General features: G+C 45.6%; 1 protein-coding gene across 1 annotated transcript in view; it reads right to left on the bottom strand.

Annotated features, from left to right (window-relative positions):
- Positions 1-1,046: 1,046 nt before the first annotated feature.
- The window catches only part of LOC119445705 (techylectin-5A), a 32,961-nt gene continuing 6,933 nt past the window's right edge, over positions 1,047-27,074 (bottom strand). The window contains exons 3-6 of the mRNA XM_037709988.2: positions 24,865-25,007; positions 17,173-17,278; positions 7,690-7,857; positions 1,047-1,767 (exon numbers count right to left, since the gene is read on the bottom strand). Coding sequence (XP_037565916.1) covers positions 1,403-1,767; positions 7,690-7,857; positions 17,173-17,278; positions 24,865-25,007 — 782 coding nt within the window. The 3' untranslated portion in view covers positions 1,047-1,402. The remainder of the gene's footprint in view (positions 1,768-7,689; positions 7,858-17,172; positions 17,279-24,864; positions 25,008-27,074) is intronic.

Consider the following 27,074-nt stretch of genomic DNA (forward strand, 5'->3'; position numbering starts at 1 on the left):
CAGTGACCTTTGTTCCGATGAACTTTTAAAGAAGTGCTTGCATGGCAAAACTCAAAATGCGAACGAGTGTTTCAACGGGATGGTTTGGCAGAGAGTCCCCAAAAATGTATATGTAAGCCTGCCCATTGTTTTGTTTGGATTGTATGACGCTGTAGCACAGTTCAATGATGAAAATAGGGGCATACTGGACATTTTGAAGGAGACAGGCATCGAACCCGGCCACTACACGACGATGGCGTGCCTGACCAGTGACTGCTGCCGTGTGAGGAAGGCCGCGCGCAACTCAGGTGGAGACGCAAAGCAGGCAAGAAAAAAAAAATCCGTGCATCAGCTCGCTCAAAAGGAGACCGTGCTGCTTCGAAGGAGGACCCAAGCTATGAACCTGGTGGATTTTAGGCATTTCTGGTGTTTTTTTATTACATAAACATTCATTTGAAATCTTCAAGCCCTTCTTTCTCAAAACATGTTTCTTTTTGCTTTGTGCAGTTGCGCGAACAGTGATAGCTGTCCGTGTAATAAATATTTTCGCCTAAAATTTTCTGTGCTGTTTTGTTATACATAGAGCTGTGCATTCAAGCAGAATTAATGAAAATGAGCAGTAACTTTTTATACTATGGCCAATTGCGTAAAAAAAACCTGCCGGATATCATCTTTATTAGTTTTTTTATGATAACGCACCTCAGCTTTGAGATACGGTAATGATGGTGCTTAGATGCACAGGCTGTTGTCCTCACTACATACCTGCCAAGTCGCATTTGAATCGCATCGACCATTTTTCACTTATGACTGTTGGCGCAACCTGCATATTTCGGCACATTTTGATTTTTATAAAAAAAATAATTTTAATTTTCTGCAATTTTCTGATGTTAAACATTCAAAACAACTAAGCTTTACACACCAAAAGTGCAGTTGTAACTTTCGGACCGTAACTGTGAAAATTTTTCTCGAAGGTGGTGACCTACCTTATGCGAGCTTTCAGAGAGATGTTAGAGGGTTAGGACTTTTTTTGCAAACAAATTCTTCTTTATGATACACCGAAAGACTGGACTCCCGGACGGTGGCAGCAGCACTGGTAGAAACATCTGGTGATCCTTTATTTAACCGCAGTCTGTTAGACATCATGCCGCAATGCTTGAACGTTCTCTTTGAAGAAAGATAGAGGAACAAGCTGTATGCTATTGGATCTGTCGTGATCGAGGCTTTATGGCGGAACGTAAAAACGCACTTAGTCCATGCAATGATATATTCTTGCTCTCGTTAAATTGAGTGCCACCAAATGGCACTACTGACATGGCTGTTCCAGTCTACGTCGCCGAGCATTGCGGTGTTCCGGAAACTCAATACGAATACGTACAAGCTAAATCTCAATATGTATCTTCAAATATTAAGGTCAGTGGATTCACTAAGCGACTGCGAAAGTGGCATTTGTCCGAGCCCCACAGTTGGCTGTGAACGCACATGCGGTGGTGGCATTCCTCATCGAACGCGAATTGCGAGCGGCGAATCCCACCGGCCGAATCATCATCTGCACCCACGGGTACGAGTAGTAGGGACCGAGGCTAACGGTCTTCGGTGCAATCCACTCGATGCCGTCACCCATGGTGTTGTGGTGGCCATTGAGGTTTAGGCCGTTGAGGTTCGAATCGAAGCAGTTGCTGTACCACCAGGCCCCTTTGTATTTAAGGGCACAGCTGTCCGGAGACTGGTCGTGGTCCTGGTCGAAAGTGGAGAACTTCATGTTGTCGGCGAAGCTCAGGGCATCCCAGCCTGAACGTTAATATGAGAAAGAATACGCCTCGTGAATTAGGAAGTTCTAAGCCGTAACTGTATTGGCGGTCAGTGAACCCCATCATGCTACAAGTAACGGAGCAGAGATTTGCGGTTTCTTGTACGGGTCGTTTGACTCGTAAATCGAAGCTCAATTTAATCATGTATACTAGGCCTATCAATTGGAAGCATACATATACACGATCTATCTAATAACTGCGTCTAAATCGCACAGTTCTTGCTGAACAACAAAATATACAGCGTGGGGGTGGGACAGCTTTTAATTACTGAAGAGCTCTTTAGAACAAATTTATCGATCGAGTAGAATGCCTTGATATCACCGTAGTCTCCAAAAATACTGATGGGCAATGAGGCATGTATTCATACAAAATGTTTACGCTGAAATTGTTCTTGAGACAAGATTGCCAGTAGCACGTTAGACATCCCCTCGTGTTCAAAATTAATCCGGAGTCTCCACTACGGCGTGCCTCATAATCGATTCGTGGTTTTCCCAGAATTCAATTCAGTATTGCCACTAATCGCGATGTCGGACACATTACTTGTGAAGGCCAAAGGCAAACAGCAGTTACGAACCAAAAGCTCAGTGAAATCGTGCTCAAGGAAAAACAGTACATTCGGTCTCAAGTTTCTAGGTTGTTACTGTGCCTCATTTATTACATAGCGTACAATGCTGCGTTAACAAGATGATATATTATGGCAAAAGCCTTATATGTTTTGTTTTGAGGTGACCTTGAAAACGTAGAGCCAGAAATCGAAAAAAAAATCGGAAAGAAAAATCTAAAAAAAATCAAAAGCCCAATAAGATCATTAAAAACCCCATAACATTATTATATCAATAGATAGATAATACAGTTGGAATATAGATACCAAATATCATAATAATAAATAAATTGGGCTAGATCTAAAATAATTATGATAATTAGTATAGCAAAACCTCAAAAAGTGGCCAAGAACCGAGAATCAATTCTACTAATGCGTAATGATGGTAATGATAATGATAAAAATCAGTATACGGAGATGTGAATCAGGAGAAAGAAGACTGAATTCATGGTGAATTAAAGTGGAATAATTGGGCTGAAAGAGTAGGCTGGCGTTGTGCCCCTCTCGGTGGCTCCCTCCCTATTTCCTTCGTGTCCTTGTGTGTATGTGTGTACAAACGAAATAATAATAATAATAATAATAATAATAATAATAATAATAATAATAATAATAAGACGAGTCAAACTAATGGTAATGATTAAATGGAGTGAGCTAAAATGATGGAGAGTGAATAAGAAGTGAATGAGAAGGTGAATGAAGTGGCAATAGCCTGAATTAGGAGTGATGAAAATTGCAAACCTTGAGTAATATTGCTAACGAAATGTGAAGGAGGTAAAGCCGAAATCATAGAGTGAATGAAGGTGAACCAAACAGTGATAGGGCGAATCCAGAGCGAATCAAGTGTGAACTAAAAGTGAATCATGGGTTATGGACTAGGAGAGTGACCTACAAAAAATAGACGTGAGATTTGAGGGTCCAAGTGAGAGCGACTCAGCAAAAGAATAGTACTGAGCCACGGTTCGAGTTTGGTGAATCACAGGAAGCATGACTTGCAAGAAAACAAGATGACTTGCAAAAATGAGTGTAAATTTTGGTTTCAGGTGATGATGACACAGCACAAAACTGAGTCGCGGTCCGAATTTGGTGAATAAAAGATGACTTGCAAAAATGACTGCAAATAATAGGTTCGCAGTGAAGATGACTCAGCACTAAAGTGGTTGACGTATTCTGAGTATTGAGTTGGCGGCGCTCGGGCTTTCTTCTTCAAGTCGCATTACTTCTAGCATATGGGAACTCTAGTAACTTTTTGGTGTTATTTTACAAGCGATTATACAGGGTATCTCAACTATCATGCACCAACTACCATGCGCCGCTCAAGGCACTCTGCGTGTCTTCACGGGCTTCTTTCACGCTCGAAAAAGCTCTTTTATGTAGCTCGCATTAAACAAGTAAAGGTTGTATCAGGAGTATTTCAGGTTGCTCTACAGTGTTTTTTTTTCATTGACACTTTTCATGTAAATATATTCGAGAAGCTGATTAAATAATTAATACTAAATGTAATTAGGCGGAATGCAAAAATATTCTGAGTATCTCCAAGTGACGGCGAATGACATAACCTTGTTTCTGTCCGGCTACGTGGCATATGCATATTCTTAATGTTTGGTGCACGATAGCTGGGACACCCTGTATAAACTTGTTTTTTATTGCGATAGCAATTAGATGGACACTTAAAGAGGATTTGTTCCGTCGCCGTCGTCGTCGCCGTGAAGTGCCGTATAAAGTCCAAGGGCGATAAAATCGTCACCGCGTGCCGTATGCTGTATGTGCGAGTGAAAGTACGCGAGGGATGGGCGCTTTCAAGGAGAGCGAACGCACAGCGGAGAGCAAACGCGACCGTCGCGTTAAAAGCCGTGGGGGGATGGAAGGGATGGAGGGGGGCGTTGTGCTGCGGCACCAACGGCGCAAGGGGAGCTGCCGACTCAGCCTCGCACACGATTGGAGGAAAGCGGGAAGGCAGCGCGTGAGGGAGGAGGGGCGGCTGCTACTCTGCCCGCAACTGCGTACTTGTATTTTGCCCGGCTGCGGCGGTCACCCGCACGGTATCTTGAAAGCGATCTGCAGACGGCTCATAGTTTTGTATGTGCTGTGCGTTTCGCCGATCAGTTTCTGTTGAAGCGATAAACCGCACGAACATTCGCTCGCTGCTGCAGCTGCGCTTGCTCATGCCAGCGTTTTCACCGCGGTTATCTGCGGTCGTCGAGTAGGATCTATTCATGTTTGCTTCTACGCGCTGACACCATGCTTCTTAATTCAGTTAGTAAGCGAATGTGTCCACGTTTATACAGCCGATAAATCTACTATCCTTACTCCGTATACATCTCTACCAATTCGCTATCGCAATTGATTCTCCACTTTTAGGGCGAAACTGCAACTCTTTATTTCGGCTCACCAAGGCATGCAAAATATAATCCTTAAAAATGAATGAACTGTGTTATAGAGCTTTTAATACGTTGTTTCAGATAATTTTGGTTTTCGTTGTTTTCCTTTTCGTGTTTTTCGTTCTTCCTGTCTCGGCAACCTCACACGCAGCCTCACGCAATCATATCCTGCAGGGAACTTCCCCACAATAGGCGCGGAGTGATACATTTTGATTACGAAATTTCTCGTCTAACTTCCGCAGTGTTGGATGCCAAGTATTAAATGGCGTATTGACATTTGTCTGCGTTGCCTGCCTTACTAGGAAATTTCCTCTTTTGCTTTTGTTCACACGGGGCCATATGCTCTTAGTCAAAAATGACTCCTACGAACGAACGTTCGAAAATATCTCCAAAGCTGTTCACGCTAAACGCATAATTAATACAGTACTATTATGCAAATGAACAACTCCTAATGTGGTGTTTTACAGCTTCACTGTAAAATACCCGGACTAGGATCCCGGGGTTTATTCGTCTCCGTGGACAGGCAATTCAACCAATCCCAGCAGAAGGCGCGCGCCGCGTGCGCCGCTGGGTACCTTGCAGCACCACAAAATGGCGCTCACCTTCGCGCGTCCGTGGCAGTGCCCGCCTTGCTGCGGAAAGAAAAAGAAAAGAACCAGAAAGCTCGCATTCGCGCATAGCGTTCGCCGCAAGCGTTCCCGGTAAAGGTTAGGGTTGCATAAGCTGCATGATGGCATCCATGCCATCAATCAGGTAATCGAGAAATCTGCGGAGTACAATCAACCTCTCTATATGGCTTTCATAGATTATGAAAAGGCATTCGATTCAGTAGAGATATCAGCAGTCATAGAGGCATTGCGTAATCAAGGAGTGGAGGAGGCATACGTGAATATCTTGGCAAATATCTACAAGGATTCCACAGCTACCTTGGTTCTCCACAAGAAAAGTAGAAAGATACCTATCAAGAAAGGGGTCAGGCAAGGAGACACAATCTCTCCAATGCTATTCACTGCATGCTTAGAAGAAGTATTCAAGCTCTTAGACTGGGAAGGATTAGGAGTGAGGATCGATGGCGAATATCTCAGCAACCTTCGGTTTGCAGATGACATTGTCCTATTGAGCAACAATGGAGAAGAATTACAACAAATGATTGAGGACCTTCATCGAGAAAGTGCAAGAATTGGGTTGAAGATGAATATGCAGAAGACAAAGATAATGTTCAATAGCCTGGCAAGGGAACAAGAATTCAGGATCGCCAGTCAGCCTCTAGAATCGGTAAAAGAATATGTTTATCTAGGTCACTTACTCACAGGGGACCCTGATCATGAGAGAGAAATTTACAGAAGAATAAAATTAGGTTGGAGTGCATACGGCAGGCATTGCCAAGTCCTGACTGGGAGCTTACCACTGTCGTTGAAAAGAAAAGTGTACAATCATTGCATTCTACCGGTGCTAACATACGGGGCAGAAACTTGGAGGTTAACAAAGAAGCTCGAGAACAAGTTAAGGACCGCACAAAGAGCAATGGAACGAAAAATCTTAGGAGTAACGTTAAGAGACAGGAAGAGAGCGGTGTGGATCAGAGAACAAACGGGGGTAGACGATATTCTAGTTGACATTAAGCGGAAGAAATGGAGCTGGGCAGGCCATGTAATGCGTAGGATGGATAACCGGTGGACCATTAGGGTTACAGAATGGATACCAAGAGAAGGGAAGCGCAGTCGAGGACGGCAGAAAGTCAGGTGGGATGATGAGGTTAGGAAATTCGCAGGCGCAAGTTGGAATACGCTAGCGCAAGACAGGGGTAATTGGAGATCGCAGGGAGAGGCCTTCGTCCTGCAGTGGACATAAATATAGGCTGATGATGATGATGATGATGAAGCTGCATTTGCCTGGAAGCGGCAACTGTAGCATACGAAGCAGGGAGGCACGTCGGCGCAGGTTCATTATGTAAAAGTATACCCGCCTAGCAACTGATTTCACTTGCGTTCCGATAACGCTATGGCAAGGCCACGCGTAGACTCCCGACGAGCAGCGCGAATGCTATAAGCGACGAAAGGAACAGCAATGTCGATATGCAACGCGGCGTCTTGCACAGGCTCGGAAGGACCCAGTTCAAGGCTACGTCCCATTGGTCTATCGGATCATGTGATACCACAGCTTCCCTGGCCAAGCACCTTCACAGCTTTGTTTGGAGCGCTATGTTTTATTCAAATAAAAGCATGGTGCAGCGTATTTTACAATAATGATGCAGAAGCTACTTTGCAGAAGTCGTAGCTTCGAGTAGTACGCTAGAATTAACGGAAAATATTCACCGCACGGCAATTTATAAATCTTGCCCACAGAATGCACTGAGTACAATACATCTAGCTCAGAGTTTCAATGCCCTTTTCTGTCGAATGTATCTGAAGATATACATAATACATACCTGGTTAGTGAACTTTCTTGCTGCACTGGCACGCGTAGAAAACCAGCAACCTCATAGTCTTGACAAAGAATATCGCTCCCAAAGACTTTTTCCCCGGTCGAAATGCCAAATTAAACATCTGTTCTTGGAGGCGCCTCTCTTATGACTTTTTAATCACCGGCTCCAAAGAAACTTTATCCGCGTACAAACCATCTTTCTCATGGTAAGAAAGCAATCCCAGTGCCACCGTTCTCTCTAGTAATGTTTTGAGAAACAATGCAGCTATTAAAGCGAAATCGATAAGCACACCCGCGCATCAGCAGCATAGCACGCAAGTTTTGGCTCTAGACAGCCCCTGCGCAAGCATCCGTATTCTCGGTGCTCCTGGCCAATGACACCCGGGTCCAGCTGCCGTCATCAGGCGTTACCAGGACAGTCTTGAGCCAGCCACTCGGCCACTCCAGACAAGTCATGGCCATATCCTTACATGTTACCTAAAATATTGTGTTACCCTACCTTTGGGCCCCAGGAACTTGCCAATCTCAATTGTGAAGAGGTCAGTCTCGTTGGCGACCCGGATACTTTCGTAGTCGATCCAAATGCCCTGGTTCGTGGTGTTGCCCAGGAATATTCGAAGTTCCATCGGTTTCCGGCCATCCGTCAACGTGTGGAGGGCTTCATTGCCTGCGAGGGAAATCATTCAGCAAGTCAAATTTATCTTCCTGTTCCCTGAGACTCTCCCCAAACTATGAATGGGTCGAGATTTTTCAGTTCATTTTCCCTTTCTGGGTCATTCCTTCCTCAAATTATTACCATCCGGAACGCTGCCATGTCACCTAAATTGCACAGTGTGCGTAATAGAAGGTAAAATAGAACCAAACAAAAGGCGAAGTTAGCAAATTAGGGAATTATGAGTAGTGCCAAAGCTGTGGTAAACTTTCTTTTTTAAAGCTATGAGTACGACGCTCGAAAACGGCGCACGACCATTAGGGGAATGGCATTTCTGTCAAAATAACCACATACTCCGATAACGTGCCAATTTGCTCTGACACTCCCTTGCTAAAGTCGCCCATGGGCATCAATGCATGACGACGAATGGATGACGCCGACTCAGTAACAATGAAATAATGAAGAAGGAATGATATCGATCAGTGTTGCGGAGTTACCACTGCGGAATTGGAATGACTCCGGAATAATTCCACGTTTTCGCAACCGATCGGAATGGAATGGGAGTGGAATTAAGCGCATTTTGCTCGGGATAGAATAGGAATGAAATTACGTCTTTTTCCTAAAATAGAGCGCTTTTCGACTACGCGCTATTTTTGTCAAGATATGCCAAAGAACCAACCAGCCCACGTTCAAACATTAGTAAGTCCGAGCCTGGAATTTCACCATAAAGCAGTATTCTTAAACTGGCTTTGCCGATTACAAGCACGGTTCATTTGTAATCAACGTGTGTAGGAAAGCTCCTAGAGCACATCGTTCTCAACCGGCTACAAGCATTCCTGGAGGACTCGGGGAAACTTCCAACAACGATGATAGGACTCCGTCCACACCTCTCAACTTAAGACATCCTACTTCAGCTGAAAGAGGAGGTGATTGTACCAGCGAGACGCAACTCCCCCACGGCTATCCTCGCCTTAGATTTTAAAGGGGCGTTCCATAACGTCAAGCATACAGCAATCTTACAGAGGCTAAACACGCTGGGCTGTGGGGCCAGGACGTATTCCTATATCAGAGATTTCCTCTCAGATAGAAAAGCCATCCTAAAGGTCGGGCACCAAGCCACAGACCCCTTTTTACTGGGCGGGCGCGGCACACCACAGGGCGCAGTATTATCCCCTCTCCTTTTCAATATCGCCCTAATAGGCCTCCCGCCGCTCCTCGATAACATCCCGGGGATCCGCCATGGCCTATATGCCGACGACATTACCATCTGGTCGTCCACGGGGTCCATCGGGGCAATGGAGAGCCGCTTGCAGGAAGCGGCAGACGTGGTGAGCGACTATGCTAAGTCTTGCGGCCTCAGCTGCGCCCCCCAAAAGTCAGAGCTACTCCTGGTCTCACCGCGAAAGAAGCATGCATCGGACTCGCCCACTATGAACATACAACTGGAGGGACACACCATCGTTCCGTCTCAGAGCGTAAAGATATTGGGAATGGTTTTCCAGTCGGATCGCACCAACACAATATTAATTAACAAGCTTAAGAATACAACAGCCCAAGTTACCCACATGATCCGGCGAATAACAATCAAGACAAGAGGCATGGGGGAGGCGGACACGCTTCGGCTTGTCCAAGCCTTCGTCGTGTCTTGAATAACTTACGCTATTCCATACGCACTACTGAACGCAACGGAATTCACAAAAATCAACACAATGATCATAAAGGCATATAAGCAGGCGATGGGCCTGCCGATCAGTACGTCCACAGAACGCCTACTACGACTAGGCGTGCACAACACGGCCGAGGAGCTGATCGAGGCACATTTATCCAGCCAGCGAACAAGGTTTCGAACAACGAACAAGCCTGTTAGCTTACCCCATGCCATCCGGAGCAACATCACCGTACCTCCTCTACCTCGCAACATGCACCCAGTGCACCACGCACAGCGAAGGGAGGCCCGGGCTCGGGCCATACACAAGCGATACGGGACTTTTCCCTCTACAGCTTACACGGATGCGCGGTCTTACCCCAGACGTGCAGCCACAACAGCCACCGTAATCGTCAACAAAGAACCTCGGAGCAGCATTTCGCTCACCCGATACAATCCCCTCCAAGCCGAGGAAGCGGCCATAGCCCTCGAGCTCTCCCAAACACAGGTTGAAGTCGTAGTTACCGACTCCCAACAGGCATGCCGCAACTTCGCTAGTGGCAGAATTCATACCACTACGCTCAAGATAATAAATCAAAAGCCGCCAACCAGATCAGTCATAATCATCTGGGCGCCAGCTCATCACGGCATTCCTGGCAACGAGGTCGCCAAGCATGTGGCTCGAGATTTGACCCACCGAGCCGACACCGAGGAATCTGAACCCGAGCGCATGCACCCTCTAGTCTCATACCAAGACATCACACAACACTACAAGCTAACCCGCAGAACATATGCACCCCCACACAAGTCACTACCAAGAGAGCGGGAGCGATTCCTCCGAGCTCTACAGGTTAACACATTCCCCCACCCAACCAGAAACCACCTCATAGCCCCTACACAATTCTCTCCGCAATGCCGCTTCTGCGCAGAGCCCGGGACCCTCAGGCACATAGTAGGGGGCTGCAGAGAGGCACCACTCAATCCTCCGAACCCTTACCACACCAACGAGTTTTGGGAGAGAGCCTTGGCCAGCTCCGACCTCGAAGATCAGCAGCGGCTGATTGCGAGGGCCCAGGACGCGGCCCGAGCTCAAGGCATTCTGGAATGAGGACGCCTCTCCAAAGCTGCATTTACACATTAAAGATGTTTATTCTCTCTCTCTCCTACTACAATTCTGCCCTTATAGAGTGAGTTGCTCCGAAGTTTGTCTCGATTCTTCGCGTACCCGCGGCTCTATGCCATTGGTATCCGTCGTGCTGAATTACGGCGGCGGCATACTCCCTCCCCACCCCTCCCCCTTACGCCTTGCGATTTCTTTTACCTCGGTGGCGCCTTCGCCCCGGCCGCCTGCTGTCTACCCACCCTTCACTTCTTTGTTTTTGCTTCCGTCGTCGTCGGCGACTCGGACGCATATTCGAAAAAGAGGTTCTCTAACTTGTGATGCGTATTGATGCTGGCGCAATGCTTGTGTTCACTGCAAGCTTTCGCATTCCAGCTTGCCCACCGTCTCACTTGACATGCGTGAGGGGGGACGAGCAGTGCGGCCCTGTGTTCCGTATTTGCTGCAAAGGCACGACAAGGTGCTCGAGCGATGCACTGTTCCAAATAACACCAGCAGATCTGCAGGGTTCTGTTCAACATCAACCAAATCGTACTTTTCTTCATATACACGACCGCTCCAGACGCGTGGCAAGACTGCTTAATGAATATAAGGTGTTCTTAAGCGCTACTTTTGTCAGCATAAACATACGCTATGTCGTCATTTTCGCATTCACACAGTTATTCTTAAAGAATATTAAAATATCATAAGCCGTTAAAACATGCTGACCATGCAAGTACTATAGGTAGCGGGAGAACTGCCCCTATGGAAATTAGTAGATGGGTTGTACTGCACGAAATATGTCACCAAGCTACTATCCCTCGACCTTGGGAACATGTCTTGCATATTTTTGCAGTTGTTAGCGCGTCTGATGACATAAGCTTTATGGTGCGTTCATCAGTAACTCGATAAAACCATCAAGATGTCTTTCCTACGTTGAGGAATTACAGAAATGGAATTGAACTGCCCGGCCATTCCCGGAGTGGGAATGGGATAAGTTTGTTCATTCCGAGGAATTTAAAGGAATGGAATTGCGGGAAGCTCTAATTCTCCGGAATGGGATTGAAATCGAATGGGGGTGCAAATTCCGCAACACTGATATTGATGGAACGACAAACGTCTATAAGGACGACGGCATGAGGACGATGAGATGTCGATGGGTTATGACGGTGGTGTAACGACGACAACCTGATGACGTCGACATGAAGACAATGAGATGGCGATAATAGGGCGACGACGATTGTATGACGGCTACTTGGAGAAGAAGCGGATAGGACGACGGTGACACGACCAAGACGGCATGACAGCGACGGTATGATAATCAATATACAATAGCGTAAGCTGACGACGATTAGATGACGAAGGTGGCATGACGATGGCGGCATAACCACCATTGAATTACGACAGCACGATTACGATAAAATGACGAGCTGCGATATATGTCGATAAATTAACGAAAGCTGTGTGACGACTACAGCATTTACGACAATGGGATAGTGATGCTAAAGCGATGACGATGGTGAAACGGCAGCGTGACGACTCACGGCATGACGACAACGGTATGACGGCGATGGCATGACGAGAGTCGAACGTTGAAGTTACCACGGTGATGATGGAACGACTGCAACGGCATTCGACGACTGTACGACGGCGATGCAGTGAGATCGTACCAGCATGACAACGGCATGAGGACATTGGGATGAGCGGAGTGTCAGTTGTATCACGACAGTTGTACGGCGACGATGGGGGCCAAAGACGACATGACGACAGTCGGATGACGAAGCTGGAGTGATGGCGATGGCATGACCACGACGACATTACAGCGACGGCCTGACAATGGAGGGATGATAGCGACTGCCTCACGATTGCAGCATGGCAAGGCATCATAATTACGATGGAATGACAACAATATGATTCCAATACAATGATGAAGAAAGATTGACGTCAGTGGAACGACGAAAGCGGTATAACGACGAAGGCATTGCGAGAATGGGATGACGTTATTACAGTGACGACAATGATAAAACGACCGCGTAGCGAAGATGGCGTGATGACCACGGCATGACGAGGATCGGTTGACGAAGCTGGAATGACGGCAATGCAACGACCACGACGGCACCACAATCGCGGACGCATGCCTAGCGGCCCAAGCTATTAGACAACTTCAACCACTGGAGCGGAGTAGAAAGCCTGACAACGACACCTTGACGATAATAAAATCACGAAACTATCATGACGAAAATAGAACGACCACGATGGCATCTTGGCCAGTAGCAAATACCTAGTCGTCCAAGCAAGTAGATTAACTTGGGTCACTGGGTAGATAGATAGATAGATAGATAGATAGATAGATAGATAGATAGATAGATAGATAGATAGATAGATAGATAGATAGATAGATTTTGTAACATGCTACCCATTGTCGTCATGCTTCGTCGTTATATGTCCTGCGCCGTTTCATTCACGTCAATCTTTCTTCGTCATACTATTGCAATCATATTGTCGTCATTCAATCCTGGTTATGCCGGCCTCGTCATGCCGTCATCTTCAGACAGTCGCTATCATCACTCCATTGTCAGTCACCGCAATGCCGTCGTGGTCGAGCCATCATCCTCACTCCAGCTTCGTCATCCGACACTCGTCAAGTAGTCGTCGTAGCGCCATCTTCGTAACACTGCTTTCGTGATAGTCATCCTTACGCCATTGTCATCAGACAGTCGTCGTCATCCCATTGTCACGATGTCACTGTCACGCCATACATTGTCACTGCGTTGTAGTCGTAAAGTCGTGGTGATACAGTCATCGTCATGCTTCCGTTATTGCATCATCCTCACACAGACGCCGTCTAGCATCTGTTGTCATAACGTCGCCATCGTGCAGTCTTAGTCGTGCTATCAGTCGTCATTCCGTAGTCATCACCCCATTATCGTCCCACAGTCGTCAATCTCATTATCTTTGTCGTCGTCGCGATGTTGCCGTCGGTACACCATCGTCATCACTTATCGACATCTCGTCGTCCTCATGCCGTCGTCATTATAGACGTTTGTCGTTCCATCGATATCATTCCTTCTTCATCATTCCATTGGCGCTGAGTTGGAGTCATTCATTCGTCGTCATGCATTCATGCTCATGGGCGACTTTAGTAAGCGAGTGCCAGAGCGAATTGGTGCGTTATCGGAGTATGTGGAACATGACCGAATCAACGGATGTCTCAGAATTACAACCAAACGTGTTAAATAAGCGTGAATTCAGGTAGGAGGTCTGTCGCTGCATTGCTCGTCGATACTGCTGAGTTGCTCGATTATTACTCGCAGTACAGCCGACACTCATCGTGAGATGAGCTCGGCCGCAAATTTTTCTGCTCTCTCTCTCTCTATATATATATATATATATATATACGTCTTTTACGTGGGGCTCGAACGACTCTTGCGGCTAGCATAAACAGAAAAAGGAGCTAATCAGTCGCGCCCACTTGCGCATGCACGCAGACGCATACAAAGCCCGCCAAAAATCTTCCTCTTCATCCTTGAAACGTGCTGCGCAGACAACGGTCAAGCTTTACGGGAAACGCGGAATTGTTGGTCAGGATAAAAAACTTACTAGTTTTAGAGTACCACAATGTAACTTGTGCTCTTTCAACATATAGAGGGTCGAGAAAATACGCAGAAAACCAAACAGATGTAATGGAGATGAGATAATTAGGCGATATTGTCGAGCTTGATTTAACCACTGAGGAATTGATATTACAATGACCGAGCATGTATGAAAATTACACTAAAATTTCTTTTTAAAAGATTATGAAATAACTTAGCACATGACTCGTTACAATTACTTGCCAAATCACGCCATCACAGGAAACAACGGAATTCATAAGATTAATAGAAAAAAGTCGCAGTTCCCTCCGAAAGCAGAAGCATCAATTGCGATAGCAAATTAGTAGAGAGCTATACGGAGTATGGATAGTAGTTCTATCAGCTGCATAAACTTGGACATATTCGCTTACTAACTGAATTAACAAGCTCGGTGTCAGCATGCACACGCAAACATGAATAGATCACACTCGATGATCGCAGACGGCCACTGCCAAAACGCTGGCGTGACCAAGCGCGGCGGCAACCTTCATGGTATACTGGGCCAGATAGGAGAAGCCAATAAGCTGTAGCAGGTAGTGATTACTGCGTGAGTTTCGTTTAGTAGAAAGTTTTAGTCTTAAGTTAGTACTCTTTAAACAATAGCATTTTGAAATAAGTTCAAAAGCCTCCAAAATTATAAAAAGCTGTCAATTACAAATATTTTACACATTTGGAGCAATCAAATTGTTCTGATTTTGTTAAAACAAATCTTAGCGAAAAAACCGTTGACAACAATAACAAATTTGAGTTCGTTCAGGAAAATGAAGCAAGTGTGAATTATTGACATACTGAAATACTTCAAAATATTTTGTTTATTCCGCTGGGACTGCAGTTAATTGGTGATTGCGCATTGGAAAGTCAATCTAACAATCAATTCATTTATATTGATTTGTGAAGGGAACAGCTTGTCTCACAATAAAGTGTTGCTACGTTTCTCTTTATCGCCTCTTTCTGACCTTTTTTCTTGGCTCGCACGTAACCGTGCCTGCGCTATTTTTGTTATGGGCTGCTTGGTGGAGGAGTTGATAAGACATCAATAGAATTTAGAGAAAGAATCCTTAAATTTGCGACAGATGTTTTCTATGAAGGAATGGCTCATTTAATGATTTTTCCCTCCCTTGCATAGAATAGTTAATTTTTTTTACATACGCACAATTCTGAACGTCGCGTTGCCTTGTGCGATCAACAGTCGCCGAACAGAGGAGCCGACGTTTCGTCAGGCGCGCTTGTTTTCTATATTCCAACAGCTTCTTTTCTTGGCCATGTTTATGTAGCTCTCTTCCCAACCCCATTGGGGAGGAGAATAGCGAAAGTAACTTCCGTAAGACGGGCGCGAATAACAGAAAGAGTATCTATTGCTTTTGTTTGCTTTAGTAGATGGTTAACACCTACTGGGAGCGATTGGAGGCAAAAGAGTAAGAAGGATCAGTGAGTAATCATATTAAATTGAGCGACTCCCGAAGGATGCAAACGGGTTCCATAACCATGGCCAGCCTAGCGACCGCATGACCAGAGTTTGGCTTCGGTCTAAAAGAGTCAGCAAAGCTATCTCCATTATTAATTTCCACTCAGAAAGAGAGAGAGAGAGAGAAAAGAAATACGGAAAAGGCAGGGAGGTTAATTAGGCTGAGCTCGGTAGGCTATCCTGCACAGGGGAGGGGGAAAGGGATTGAAATAGGAGAAGGAAGAGAGCACGCAACTCGACACCTTGCACGAAAAAAAAAAACATATTTGTAGCTCACGTGCTCTGGAAATGTGTTTATGCGAAGGGTTCGCTGGTTCTTGTGACTAAATGCATGGCTGTTAGCGACAACATACAAGTAGAGACCACATGACCCAGACGGACATTTCCACTGGGAACCGCCTCGCTCAAGGTAAAATGTTCCGATCAATCATGCTAATGACACGCGTGATGACGCAACCACGGTTATGAAATGACGACAAAGGCATGAAGACAACGACAATAAAATCACTGCGACAAGACGACCACGATGGAACGACCACAACGGCATGATGACGACGCGATTACGACAATGGCATGACCGCAGTTCCACTATGACGAGGGAATTATGCGTATGACTGTAAGATTGCGGCGTGATGACGACGATATGACAACACCGTGAAAGTGGCAGAGCGAAAACGATGGAAAGATGGCGGTGACATGACGGCGAAGAAATGGTCGCAATACCTTGGAGTTGATGAAATTACGACAATTGTATGACAACGATGGCATGAGAACGACGGCGTCTTGATGCTGGAGCTTTCGTCTGCGCTCACGTGCACCACTTGCCTCCGCAGGCCGCCTTATAATTCATGCTACAGCCGGTGCTTCTTTGCACTATATCTAATACCAGCCAATCGCGCCGCCTTAATAGGCACTATATGCAGCATTTGTTTGCACTAGTGGGCGCCGTGGGCTGCGCTAACTCGCATTATATACTTAGTTTGTACACACTATGTCTGGTACCAGCGAACAGGGCTGCCCTAATATAATATATCGGGTGTTGGTATACGTATATCGGGTGTTTGTGTGCACAATTTCCTATACCGGTCAGTCGGTCCACTTTAATTCGCACAATGTCCGCTGTTTGTTTGCGCTATTGTCTAGTACGGGGTAAGCGGGCCACCTTATTACGCATTATATTTGGCGTGTGTTATGCACTACATCCGGTACTGGCTAATTGCACAACACTGTATCCAGCAGCTAGCACGGATGACAATGGTGTGATGGCGACGGCGTCATGACGACATTACTTTCAGTTTGGCGCACGTATTCATCCAGAGCTATTCGGCAAAACAACAGCCAGCAGTAGCAACATTAGCGTAAAACTCGAAGAAAGAGGCAAAGAAAACTTCAATTTAAAATACCAAAGGAGGTTCTTCGCTTTCAATACCCACTTTACCACTCGGTTTTTCGACATTCACCCAGGTGAAGCATCTTTGCAGGGCCTTACCGATCCAGTACTCTTTTGCCGGATCACCGAACCCATTGGTGTATTGCGTCCAGTTCCGGTAGAAGTAGAATGCGTTGTTCCCGTACTGTCCGCGCTTCTGGATGACCTGCAAGGGTTTTATAAGAACGAATCAGTCAATTCAGACAAACTGGTCCCATTTTACCGAAGAAGTGATTTCTCTCGAGGTCTGACACAAAGATAATTTTGACAGAAACTACGCTATCATACGGCACAGCTCAGCACATAAGTCGGCTTATGCGTATAACCACCGGTACTATACCGTTACCCATGCGCCGTTCACCGGCTCTGGGCCCCTATAAAGAGAAAGTGCTGACACTAGAAACAGACAAGCTACTTTCATTAGAATTAGTGATGAACAGGATACAGAGACTCCTTGTATAACTAGTGATGAAGTTACAAAGACCTTGCGAGGCATGAATAGGGGAAAAGCTGCTAGAGAAGATCGTTTTAATCAAAGATGGAGGAGATATCGTGCTTGAAAGGCTTGCGGCCCTTTATACGCAATGCCTCACCACTTCAATTTTACCAGAGAGCTGGAAGAACACCAACATTTTACTCATCCATAAAAAGGGAGATATTAAAGAATTAAAAAATTATAGACCCATTGGCTTGCTTTCGGTATTGTATAAGATATTCACCAATATTTCCAACTAGAATCAGTGCAACACTTGACTTCAGCCAACCAAGAGAACAGGCTGGCTTCAGGAAGGGATATTCTACGATGGATAATATCCATGTCATATATCAGGTAATCAGGAAATTTCTGGAGTACAATCAGCATCTCTATACGGCTTTCATAGATTATGAGAAGGCATTTCATCCAGTAAAGATACCAGCAGTCAAAGAGGCATTGCGTAATCAAGGAGTACAGGAGGCATATGTGAATATCTTGGCAAATATCTACAATATTTCCACAGTTACACTGGTTCTCCACAAGAAAAGTAGAAGGTTACCTATCAAGAAAGGGGTCAGGCAAGGAGACTCAATCTCTCCAATGCTATTCACTGCATGCTTAGAAGAAGTATTCAAGCTCTTAGACTGGGAAGGCTTAAGAGTGAAGATCTACGGCGAACAACTCAGCAACCTTCGGTTTGCAGATGACATTGTCCTATTCAGCAACAATGGGGACGAATTACAACAAATAATTGAGGGCCTTAACCGAGAAAGTGTAAGAGTGGGGTTGGAGAATAATATGCAGAAGACAAAGATAATGTTCAATAGCCTGGCAAGGCAACAGTAATTCAGGATCGGCAGTCAGCCTCTAGAGTCTGTAAAGGAGTACGCTTATCTTGGTCAATTACTCACAGGGGACCCTGATCACGAGAAAGAAATTTACAGAAGAATAAAATTGGGTTGAAGTAAATGCGGCATGCGTTACCAAATCCTTACTGGGATCTTACCAGTAAGGATTCGAACTTACGACCTTCAGATTTAAGGCCTGGTTTTCTACCTCTGCACCACACCACCACTTACACCATGCATGAGTCGTAATAGATAGCAAGCCACATTAGACTCTAGAAACATGTTACAGATGTGCAGCTTATTCAGGTGCTGCAATGTGAGCAAATTATTATTCGCTGGAGGATCTCACATGCTCCTGCGACAATGACATTCAGCAGACAGGTACAGCAGGTGCGGAACATTTCCACTTACCACTCAACAAACACTTTACCACTGCTCGAAACAAGTTTGGTCAAAGGCAGACACACTAGAAATTAACATGTGTAAACCAGAATTTATCTCAAAAGCAGATGACAACGAGGACAGAATTAATAAATTAGGTGTCAGGTGCAGGTTTCTTTACTGTGAGCCACATCAAGCTAGCTGGTCAACATTATTGTTATTTTGTACAAACAATTGAACACCTCATCAGCAAACCTACATCATTTCGATTGGTGAATAGTAGGCTAAGAGCCTAAATTCTTGCTGCTGATTGTTGGCTTGCACGAATATAGCCCTAGATGACAACTGAAGCACAGTTATTTGCATAGCTTCGAAACAGACGGCCATCCTCTTCAGGCTCTCGAGGCCAGTGCCCCGTATATACAGGAGCTACTTACGGCACGTTAAAGAACCCCAGGTGGTCGAAATTATTCCGCAGTCCCCCACTACGTCGTTCCTCATAATCAGATCGTGGTTATGGCACGTAAAACCCCATACTCTAATTTTTTATAAGCACTTACGAACGAAAGGCTTTTTTGAATTTGGCGCCTTTTTCATACGGAATTACTCAATGAAACAAAAGTTACCTAAATATCCTAACTGCAATAACACGCGCATGATTATTTTAAATTTACCGAATATCTTTCTTGAGCTTTTTCGGCCGTTTTCGTACTCACGCTTTCTCCGCTAAGTGCACATTATCTCACCCATTTAAATTGCGGTGCGCGTTTGTCTGCGAATGCCTACATGTGAATATATTTCAGGCACACGAGCTGCTCCACAAAATGTGAGCAGGGTTTTAAGATTTGGTAGAGGGCCATGGTTGGTGGTGGCGCTCTGTATCCTTTTTCCTCAGTCTGTGCTAAGGGTAGCGGGGTGAATTCGTCGGTTAAGTCTATTACGCGCTTCTTGTCTAGGTGCGCCGGAATGTACTCGTTTTCCATGGTGGTGCTGCCAACTATAGGGAAACTTTCTTAGATATAGGGATTTTAAACCTTGTTCAGGAAAAAGAAATGGAGGTAGGCAAAGCTTGTGGCAAGACGACACTGCCGCAGGTGTTTCGCTTTGTTTGCCCTAAACTCAGGGTCCGCGGCTCTTCGCTGAAGTTTCGCCTGGGCTTCGGAAGCCCTCCCGCTAGAATTGGACAAGATTCGCTTACCCCCGTTTTCTCGACAGGGGAAGGTCTGGTGATTTCGTCTCTTTGGGTCCCACATAGGACAAAGGTAGTTCAAGGGCGCGTTACAGGACCCCGAGCCCACAGGGGTATGTGCCATTGAGCTTGGACTCTTACTGCACTATCACCGGAGACAAAGCTTCTTGGGAGTCACCTCAAGAACACCACAGCGTTCCCATTCCTCTTTCCAGGACACACGCTGCAAGGTGATTTCGTGACCTGGCATGCAAGCTATCTTTAATTGACTGGAACACCCCAAACATAAGGCGCACCAGGCTACACGAACTGAACCCTTTGCTCCAACTCCGACCTCCACCCGGGATACACCGACGTGAGGCATCGCTTCTATACCAGCTGTGGTTCGGAGTGGCTTTCACGTAAGGCGTACTGTGCTTTGATTGGAATGACCGAAAGTGCTACGTGCGACGTCCGCAGCAGCGAAGAGAACATCGAGCATTTATTGTGTCACTGCGATTGATTTCCGTCGGGAATACAAGCATTATCTAACGCATTGGGACGATTGGACGATCGGCCGTTGTCCGAGCAGGTGCTCCTTGAAGACCGTCCCCGTCGCTTGTCGGCCTACAAAGCAGTGAAGGCACTGTTGTTTTTCTTGAGGGCGACGGGGCTATGTGAACGTATTTTATTTGCACAAGCCCTCCTCGTGCGTGCGCGAGCTCACCGTGTCCTCCCACCTCCTCTCTCTATCCCATCTTTCTATTCCCTCTTTCTCGCACCCCAGGATTAGGGTAGCCAACTAGACGCATTTCTGGTTAACATCCCTGCCTTCTCTCTTTCCGTCCTCCTCCACCGCGATCGGCCGACTTTTGGGTGTGACACCACCACCACCGACACTTGTGAGCCTATAAAGCTTCGCTTAAAAAGGAACTTGTCCAAATCTACGGAAAATTTGCCTTAAGGCATTTAAACAGTCTAAGTACTGACGAGATGGCGTGCTTTGAGTTCAGTCCTCGCAAATTACTGTCGCATTACACCAGAGCGCCTTAACATCGAGCGCCTACACAGCATAATGACCTGTATAAAGAAGGAATAATTCTTTCCGGTTTCTATTGTGAGCTGTGCGGTGCGCGACTATTACAGCGAAGTGACCTGTGTAATGAATGAGTGATTGGGTGGCCCCAATCACTCTGTTATATGGCCTTCGATTGCATCTTGCGATGTGTGACTGCATCGTATTGAAGCGCAGTGAACGCATCTAGACAAGTAATGTACTGTGTGTGGATGGCTTGGGCTCTTTAACGAATTACTGCTAGAACTAGTTCGCCGTTTTCGTCTCTAGGTGTGCTGTCAATGTATGTGCACTCTGGATGGCATATTTATCTGTAACCGACGAAACAAACTTACGATGCAAGACAGAAACAAAGCAGCGTGGGTGAATATGGGCGCGAGCGGAAACATAGCATACAGAGAATCAAGCATGACGATTGGGTCGCGTAGCGGTAAACAGCTGACTACGAACTCCTACATTAAAATTTTTCGACAACCGCCCACAGAGAGAGCAATCTTGGACAGGACCCGAGTGGTGATGTGATTTGTCGAGTTTTACAGTGAAAGAAAGATAAATATTGACCGCATATGCGCGTCTTTCCCTGCAATTAAATGACGTCTAACCACATAAATTTTGTGGTGCTATACGTCAGCAGTCTGTATGCAAATAACAATCACATCTTTTATGTTGCTGTCATGATGTGGCACACAGTTATGACACTTTCATTCTGTAAGGGAGGCCACATGCCTGATTCCTTTACAATTCAAATAAATTTCTGTTTAATATTGGCACATGGCTGTTTGTGCAAACAAAAACAGGTTGGACAACAGCAAAGTATAAACATGCTGTCTTCTGTGAATACAGCTTAAGCAGGGGTCTGTGTCCTTATAGAATGAAAACTTGCACCGCGATGTCATTTTAGGTTGAGTCTGATTTCATTGTTTGGATATTTTACTGCGAGCTTAGACATAAATTCATATTAATAAAATTTTAGTTTATCATTGTATTACAAAAATTATGTTTACAAAAGTCACATTGACAAACAGTATAACAACCACCTTTCGTACAAATCTGGGGAAATCTGGAGAATCTTTCTATCAAGTTAGGGGAAAATTAGCTCAGGACGCACGGAGTCGCTGTTCATTGGTAATAGAAATTTCAGTCCCATTATGCTTTCAGACCTATTTGGGACCACTTTCGATATCTGTATGGCACTCAGCAGCCGCAGCTGCTCTATATATATATATATATATATATATATATATATATAGTCCAGCATTTTTTTATTTCCGGTGGTGCTACTTTTACATATTCTTACATAATTCTATTCGCTTACGAGCTCCCATTCAAAGAAAACGGGAACCCTGGCGCAATTGACCAATATAAACTTCAGAAACATGAAAAGAGCTGCTTTAAATTACGTATTTTTGAGATAATAGAACCTTTTCTAATTTATGACCTATATTACAGAAGCATGACTGAGTAGAAACCAAAAGAACATTTCGGCATTGCATGCTTAGGTATGTCAAAACAGTGGTTAAGCATAACCTAAGCCAGTGTAGTAAGGAATTTGAATCACACTGCAGCACTTGCAAGCTAGCCTGTCCTTCCTTGGCAATATTTTGTAGCGTTAGCTACACTGGCCCAGCCAAGCCCGTTTCACACGGCACATCAAGAGCCGTGCTGCGCATGCGCAAGGATCAGTGATGTCACACGGCTTGCGCACCGGAGCCACCGGAGCCGGCACCTCTCGCGCACTCCGCCGCCGCCGCGCGCGACTCACCGCCGCCGGTCTGCGCATTCCAGAGGAGTGACGTCGTAGCCGTGGTAGATGCACTGGCGCCGGCGCGCGCTCGCTGTGCAGTCGCCGTCTGACACTGCGCTGGAGCCGCTGCGCTTCTGACTGGCGTTTGTGTGTGTCATTGGAGCAGCAGTAAGCATGACAATCAAGCTAATCCTTGACAATCTAGACAACCAGGAAAGCTAAGAATAATCAGCTGAACCTTTGCTAACGCTACGTATATCCTGGCATAGCCGAGCTAAGCCACTGCAACATTTTTTTATTAAGTTTGGCGGTAACGTACTGTTTACTTACTTATTTCAAAAAATAACTAATGCCAGCACAGTGCCATATTCGGGTGAAATTAATAAATGTGGTCATTTTTTGCCCCACTGCCTGCAATCTGGAGATGCGTGCACGACAACCATTGGAGAACAAACTTTATTATGGGCTTTTAAAATCGGACGCTTATGAACAGCAAAAGACACTCTACCGTTTGCCTCTATGACTTGAACCCTAATGTAAGCTTCGTTTTTTTTTCTAACGCCGCAGCAGAGTATTCAGGGAGGTGCATTTGTGCTCTGGTGCAATCATTAACGCAGTCTCTTATTGTAAGACCTAAAAAGGCAGGCTCTACACCCAGACCATCTAATGTAGTTGGCATGTTCCAAATATTTACTACAATATTTAGTGCTACAGGCCCTATTAGTCAGCTTTATAAGCACATTCTAAGAGTATACTGCTGCACCATTGAGAATGCCTAACGCGAGAGTTTCGTGTTGGTATGAAGGATCGGTTCACACATCGACGCTAACGCAGTGACAGCGGATCTTCACCAAATCGCAGAGGCTTGCCAAAGCTAGCGCTGCGCAGAAGCCTAATTTGTTCGTTCATACTCTGACTGGGCTCTGCGCGCAACGCAATCAGACTGAAGTCCGGCCGTATATGAACAAGTAGTTTTTAGGGATGTGTGAAAATTCAGAACGTTCGAATAACGAATTCAATACTGTACTATTTGATTCGGTTTTCGAATTGAATAGCCGCCATTCGTGGATGTGAATATCTTTGAATACTTTCCGAATATTTCAACACGTCAAGGACACCCAATTAAGCATAAGTTTGGAGCACAAGTAGGCTAAATGTTTAGCCTCAACGCCATAGCATAGACATAACAGATGAGAACATTAAACACGGTGCAGGCTACCACGCTTGGGTGTCCATAATTTACATCATTCGCACTCTCTGAAGAGTCCTGTTTATCCGACGGAGCTACTTGTTTGCTCCTAATGCACCATTTGTGCCTTTAATAAACAATGCTTCATAACGTGCTATGTAATGCTAACTTTAAGAATACTAGGATCTGAACATTGTTTTCTGAACAATACTAGGATCTGAACTAGTGATCTGAACCAGGATCTGAACATTGTTTTCTGAAGAATACTAGGATCTGAACTAGTGTGACAACGGCGGTTCAACATTCGAAAACGATTCGATATTCGATTTGATTCGATCCTGGCACTATTTGAATCGTAATCGATTCGGACTCAGAAATCACTATTCGCACGCCACTAGTAGTTTTAAAGCGGATAGCTTTTTAAAGCGCATAGCCGTGTTTCGATTTTTCGGCCATTTTTCCTGGTAGGTCGGTGGTATGACGGGAGGTCGGTCTTGGGTGAATGAATGCGAGGACACGCGCCCAAGGATAGAGCGCGTGCTCACGGGCAACCGAGTTGCGCAGACGGCGGTGACGGTTGCGCGTGAGCTCTAGCTGACGCATCTCAGTGGCGAGAAGGGGCAGAAAGCAGGCGGAGTGTCACATACATAGATTCGCTTGCCATGCACCTTCACAGAGTGCAATGGCATAGAATTTTATTTGTTTTCGGAACATGATTAATTTTTTTTACACTTGCATTGTTCACTTGCTGAGCTCTGCTTACAAATGGGGTGCGGATTGAAAATATCACAATGACCTTAGCGTTGAGCGTTTCTGAACATTCAGCCTATGTCACACATGGAGAAACACGGCGAGCAGAAAAGTGGTCTCACCGTCCAGCCTCCTCCGTCCGTTTTCATGTCGCAGTAGACGTCCTGCCCTGAGCGGCCAGCACTCTCGTGGAACACGGTGTACACACCACTCGTCCTCTGACCAGCGTCCAGTAAGTCCCCGCAATGTCGGGGTTGTATGGTATCTGCATTAGTTGCAGGTACGGTAGAGCGTACATTCAATAGCAGACACAGCGATGACTTGTTTAACTGCTTTCATTCACTCTAACACAAATGTGTGTTCGTATAGTGTTTACTGTTTTTATAACACTTTTGTGCAGATTATGGTTGGGCGTTGCGTTTACCAACGCCTATGCGTTCCGCATAGGAATGGCCGACAGCGAAGCCTGTGACCACTGCGGCAATGAAGAATCAATTGTACATATTTTGTGCGACTGCCCGCAGTACAGTGCGCAAAGACATTCTCTTACCAACGCGTTCAACCAATTGGACGACCGGCCTCTGTCGGAAGAAAAAGTTATCCACCACAGACTGTACCCAACGTCACAGAAGAAGGCCGTGCAGGCGCTTCTGCGCTTCTTGCGAGCCACCGGCCTATCTGACCGACTGTGATTCGAACGCTCTTCCGGTGCAACGAAACAATCGCACACCTTCTTTGTGAGTGCCCTCGTTTTAACCCGCAGAGAGCAGCTCTCTAAGCCACGATAGGTCAACTGGACAAACGCTTAATAACGCAAATCAACATCCTTGTAAACTGGCCTACACGAACAACAGCGCGAGCCACCTTGAAGGCACTGCTGCGTTATTTAAAAGACACCGAACTCAGTGACAAATTGTGACTCTACACTGTGGGACGTAGGATGGGACGTTGACACTATTCAACACTAGAACGCCTTCGCAGACTGCGTGACAATGCCCACAGAAACAGTTCTGTTTTGTGTGTGTGATTTTTTTTCCTTTTTTCCCTTTTTTGTACTTATTTTTTCTCTCTCTCTCTCCTGTCGAATCCCTTTACCCCTCCCCCGGTACAGGGTAACCAACCGGAGATAATGTCTGGTTAACCTCCCTGTCCTTCCTTTACCTTTTTTCTCTCTCTATAACTCGAGAACATTGCTACTCGCGCAGAATCATTCCCACAGAATCTACACATTAGTACCGGTATATCAATGTATGATGTACCCTGTGGAAGTAGCACTGTTGGTGGACAGCGTTCTGCTACACACTCCCTCGTGTTGAAATCAATGACGAACTTATGGGTTTGGTGAGTCACATGTCGTTCAGTCATGACTCTTCACGAGTATAGGAACGCATACTAATCACTAAATTTTGAGAAACTTGCATTCCAGAGAATTATTACTACAGATCGGATAACCATGGTAGTCGTTGGTGAAGCACGAAATATAAAGACAAATGTTAGTGTGAACCACAGTATACATTTTATGGCCACACTATTCCGGCAACTGTAGTTGGACAAAGTGTCCTAAAGACACAGCAGTGGGCCTTGAACAGGAGTTCGCAGCATTTGTTCATTAACGTCACTGCGACTGCGGTCGCAATTTTTGAATGAACGGCATTTTTTGGTGGTGCTAGCCAAAGCCATGACAATAATCGTAAATAGTAGCGTATCTTAAGTAATTTATCTTAATTGAGTGCAAGAGATTGAGCAGTTCAATCTAAGGAATTATCTAATTTTACAGGAAGCGGTTAAGCGCGAGGTAAGACACGGCTGAATAAAGAAACACTTAAACGCGAATGTTAAAAGGGAGACAAGGCTGTATTTTCACGAATCGCAAAGAAAAACAAAGGTACAATAACGAAAACAACAATATAACGGTTTACCCTCGCGCCACACGCCAGAAGTAAAGCACCGATAATCAATTCTCGGTAATTCACAAATTGCACTGAAGAGTGCCACGTCGTGCTCGAACCACAACCGCTCACACGCACTGCAGCTGGCTTCGAAGTTCCGGTTGAGAAACTCGCGTTGAAACCTGGCCGTCGTAACGGAGAAACTGGCGTTAACACCCTTGTCGGGTTCCTGGAGGGCTAGACGACGCTGACGTTTGGCCTCAACATCGCGCCCCCTCAACCCGGGGTCCGCGGCTCTTCGCTGACGTTTCGCCTGGGCTTCGGAAGCTCTCACGCTAGAATCGGCGCGTCGACAACGAGCCCTTTCCTGAACGCTTTCATTCTGGAAGGATTTGGATGAAATTTCTTCAAAACTAAATCTGTCCGTTAGGTAAGATATAGGG

Source organism: Dermacentor silvarum, chromosome 3, assembly GCF_013339745.2.
Source record: "Dermacentor silvarum isolate Dsil-2018 chromosome 3, BIME_Dsil_1.4, whole genome shotgun sequence".
NCBI lineage: Eukaryota > Metazoa > Arthropoda > Arachnida > Ixodida > Ixodidae > Dermacentor > Dermacentor silvarum.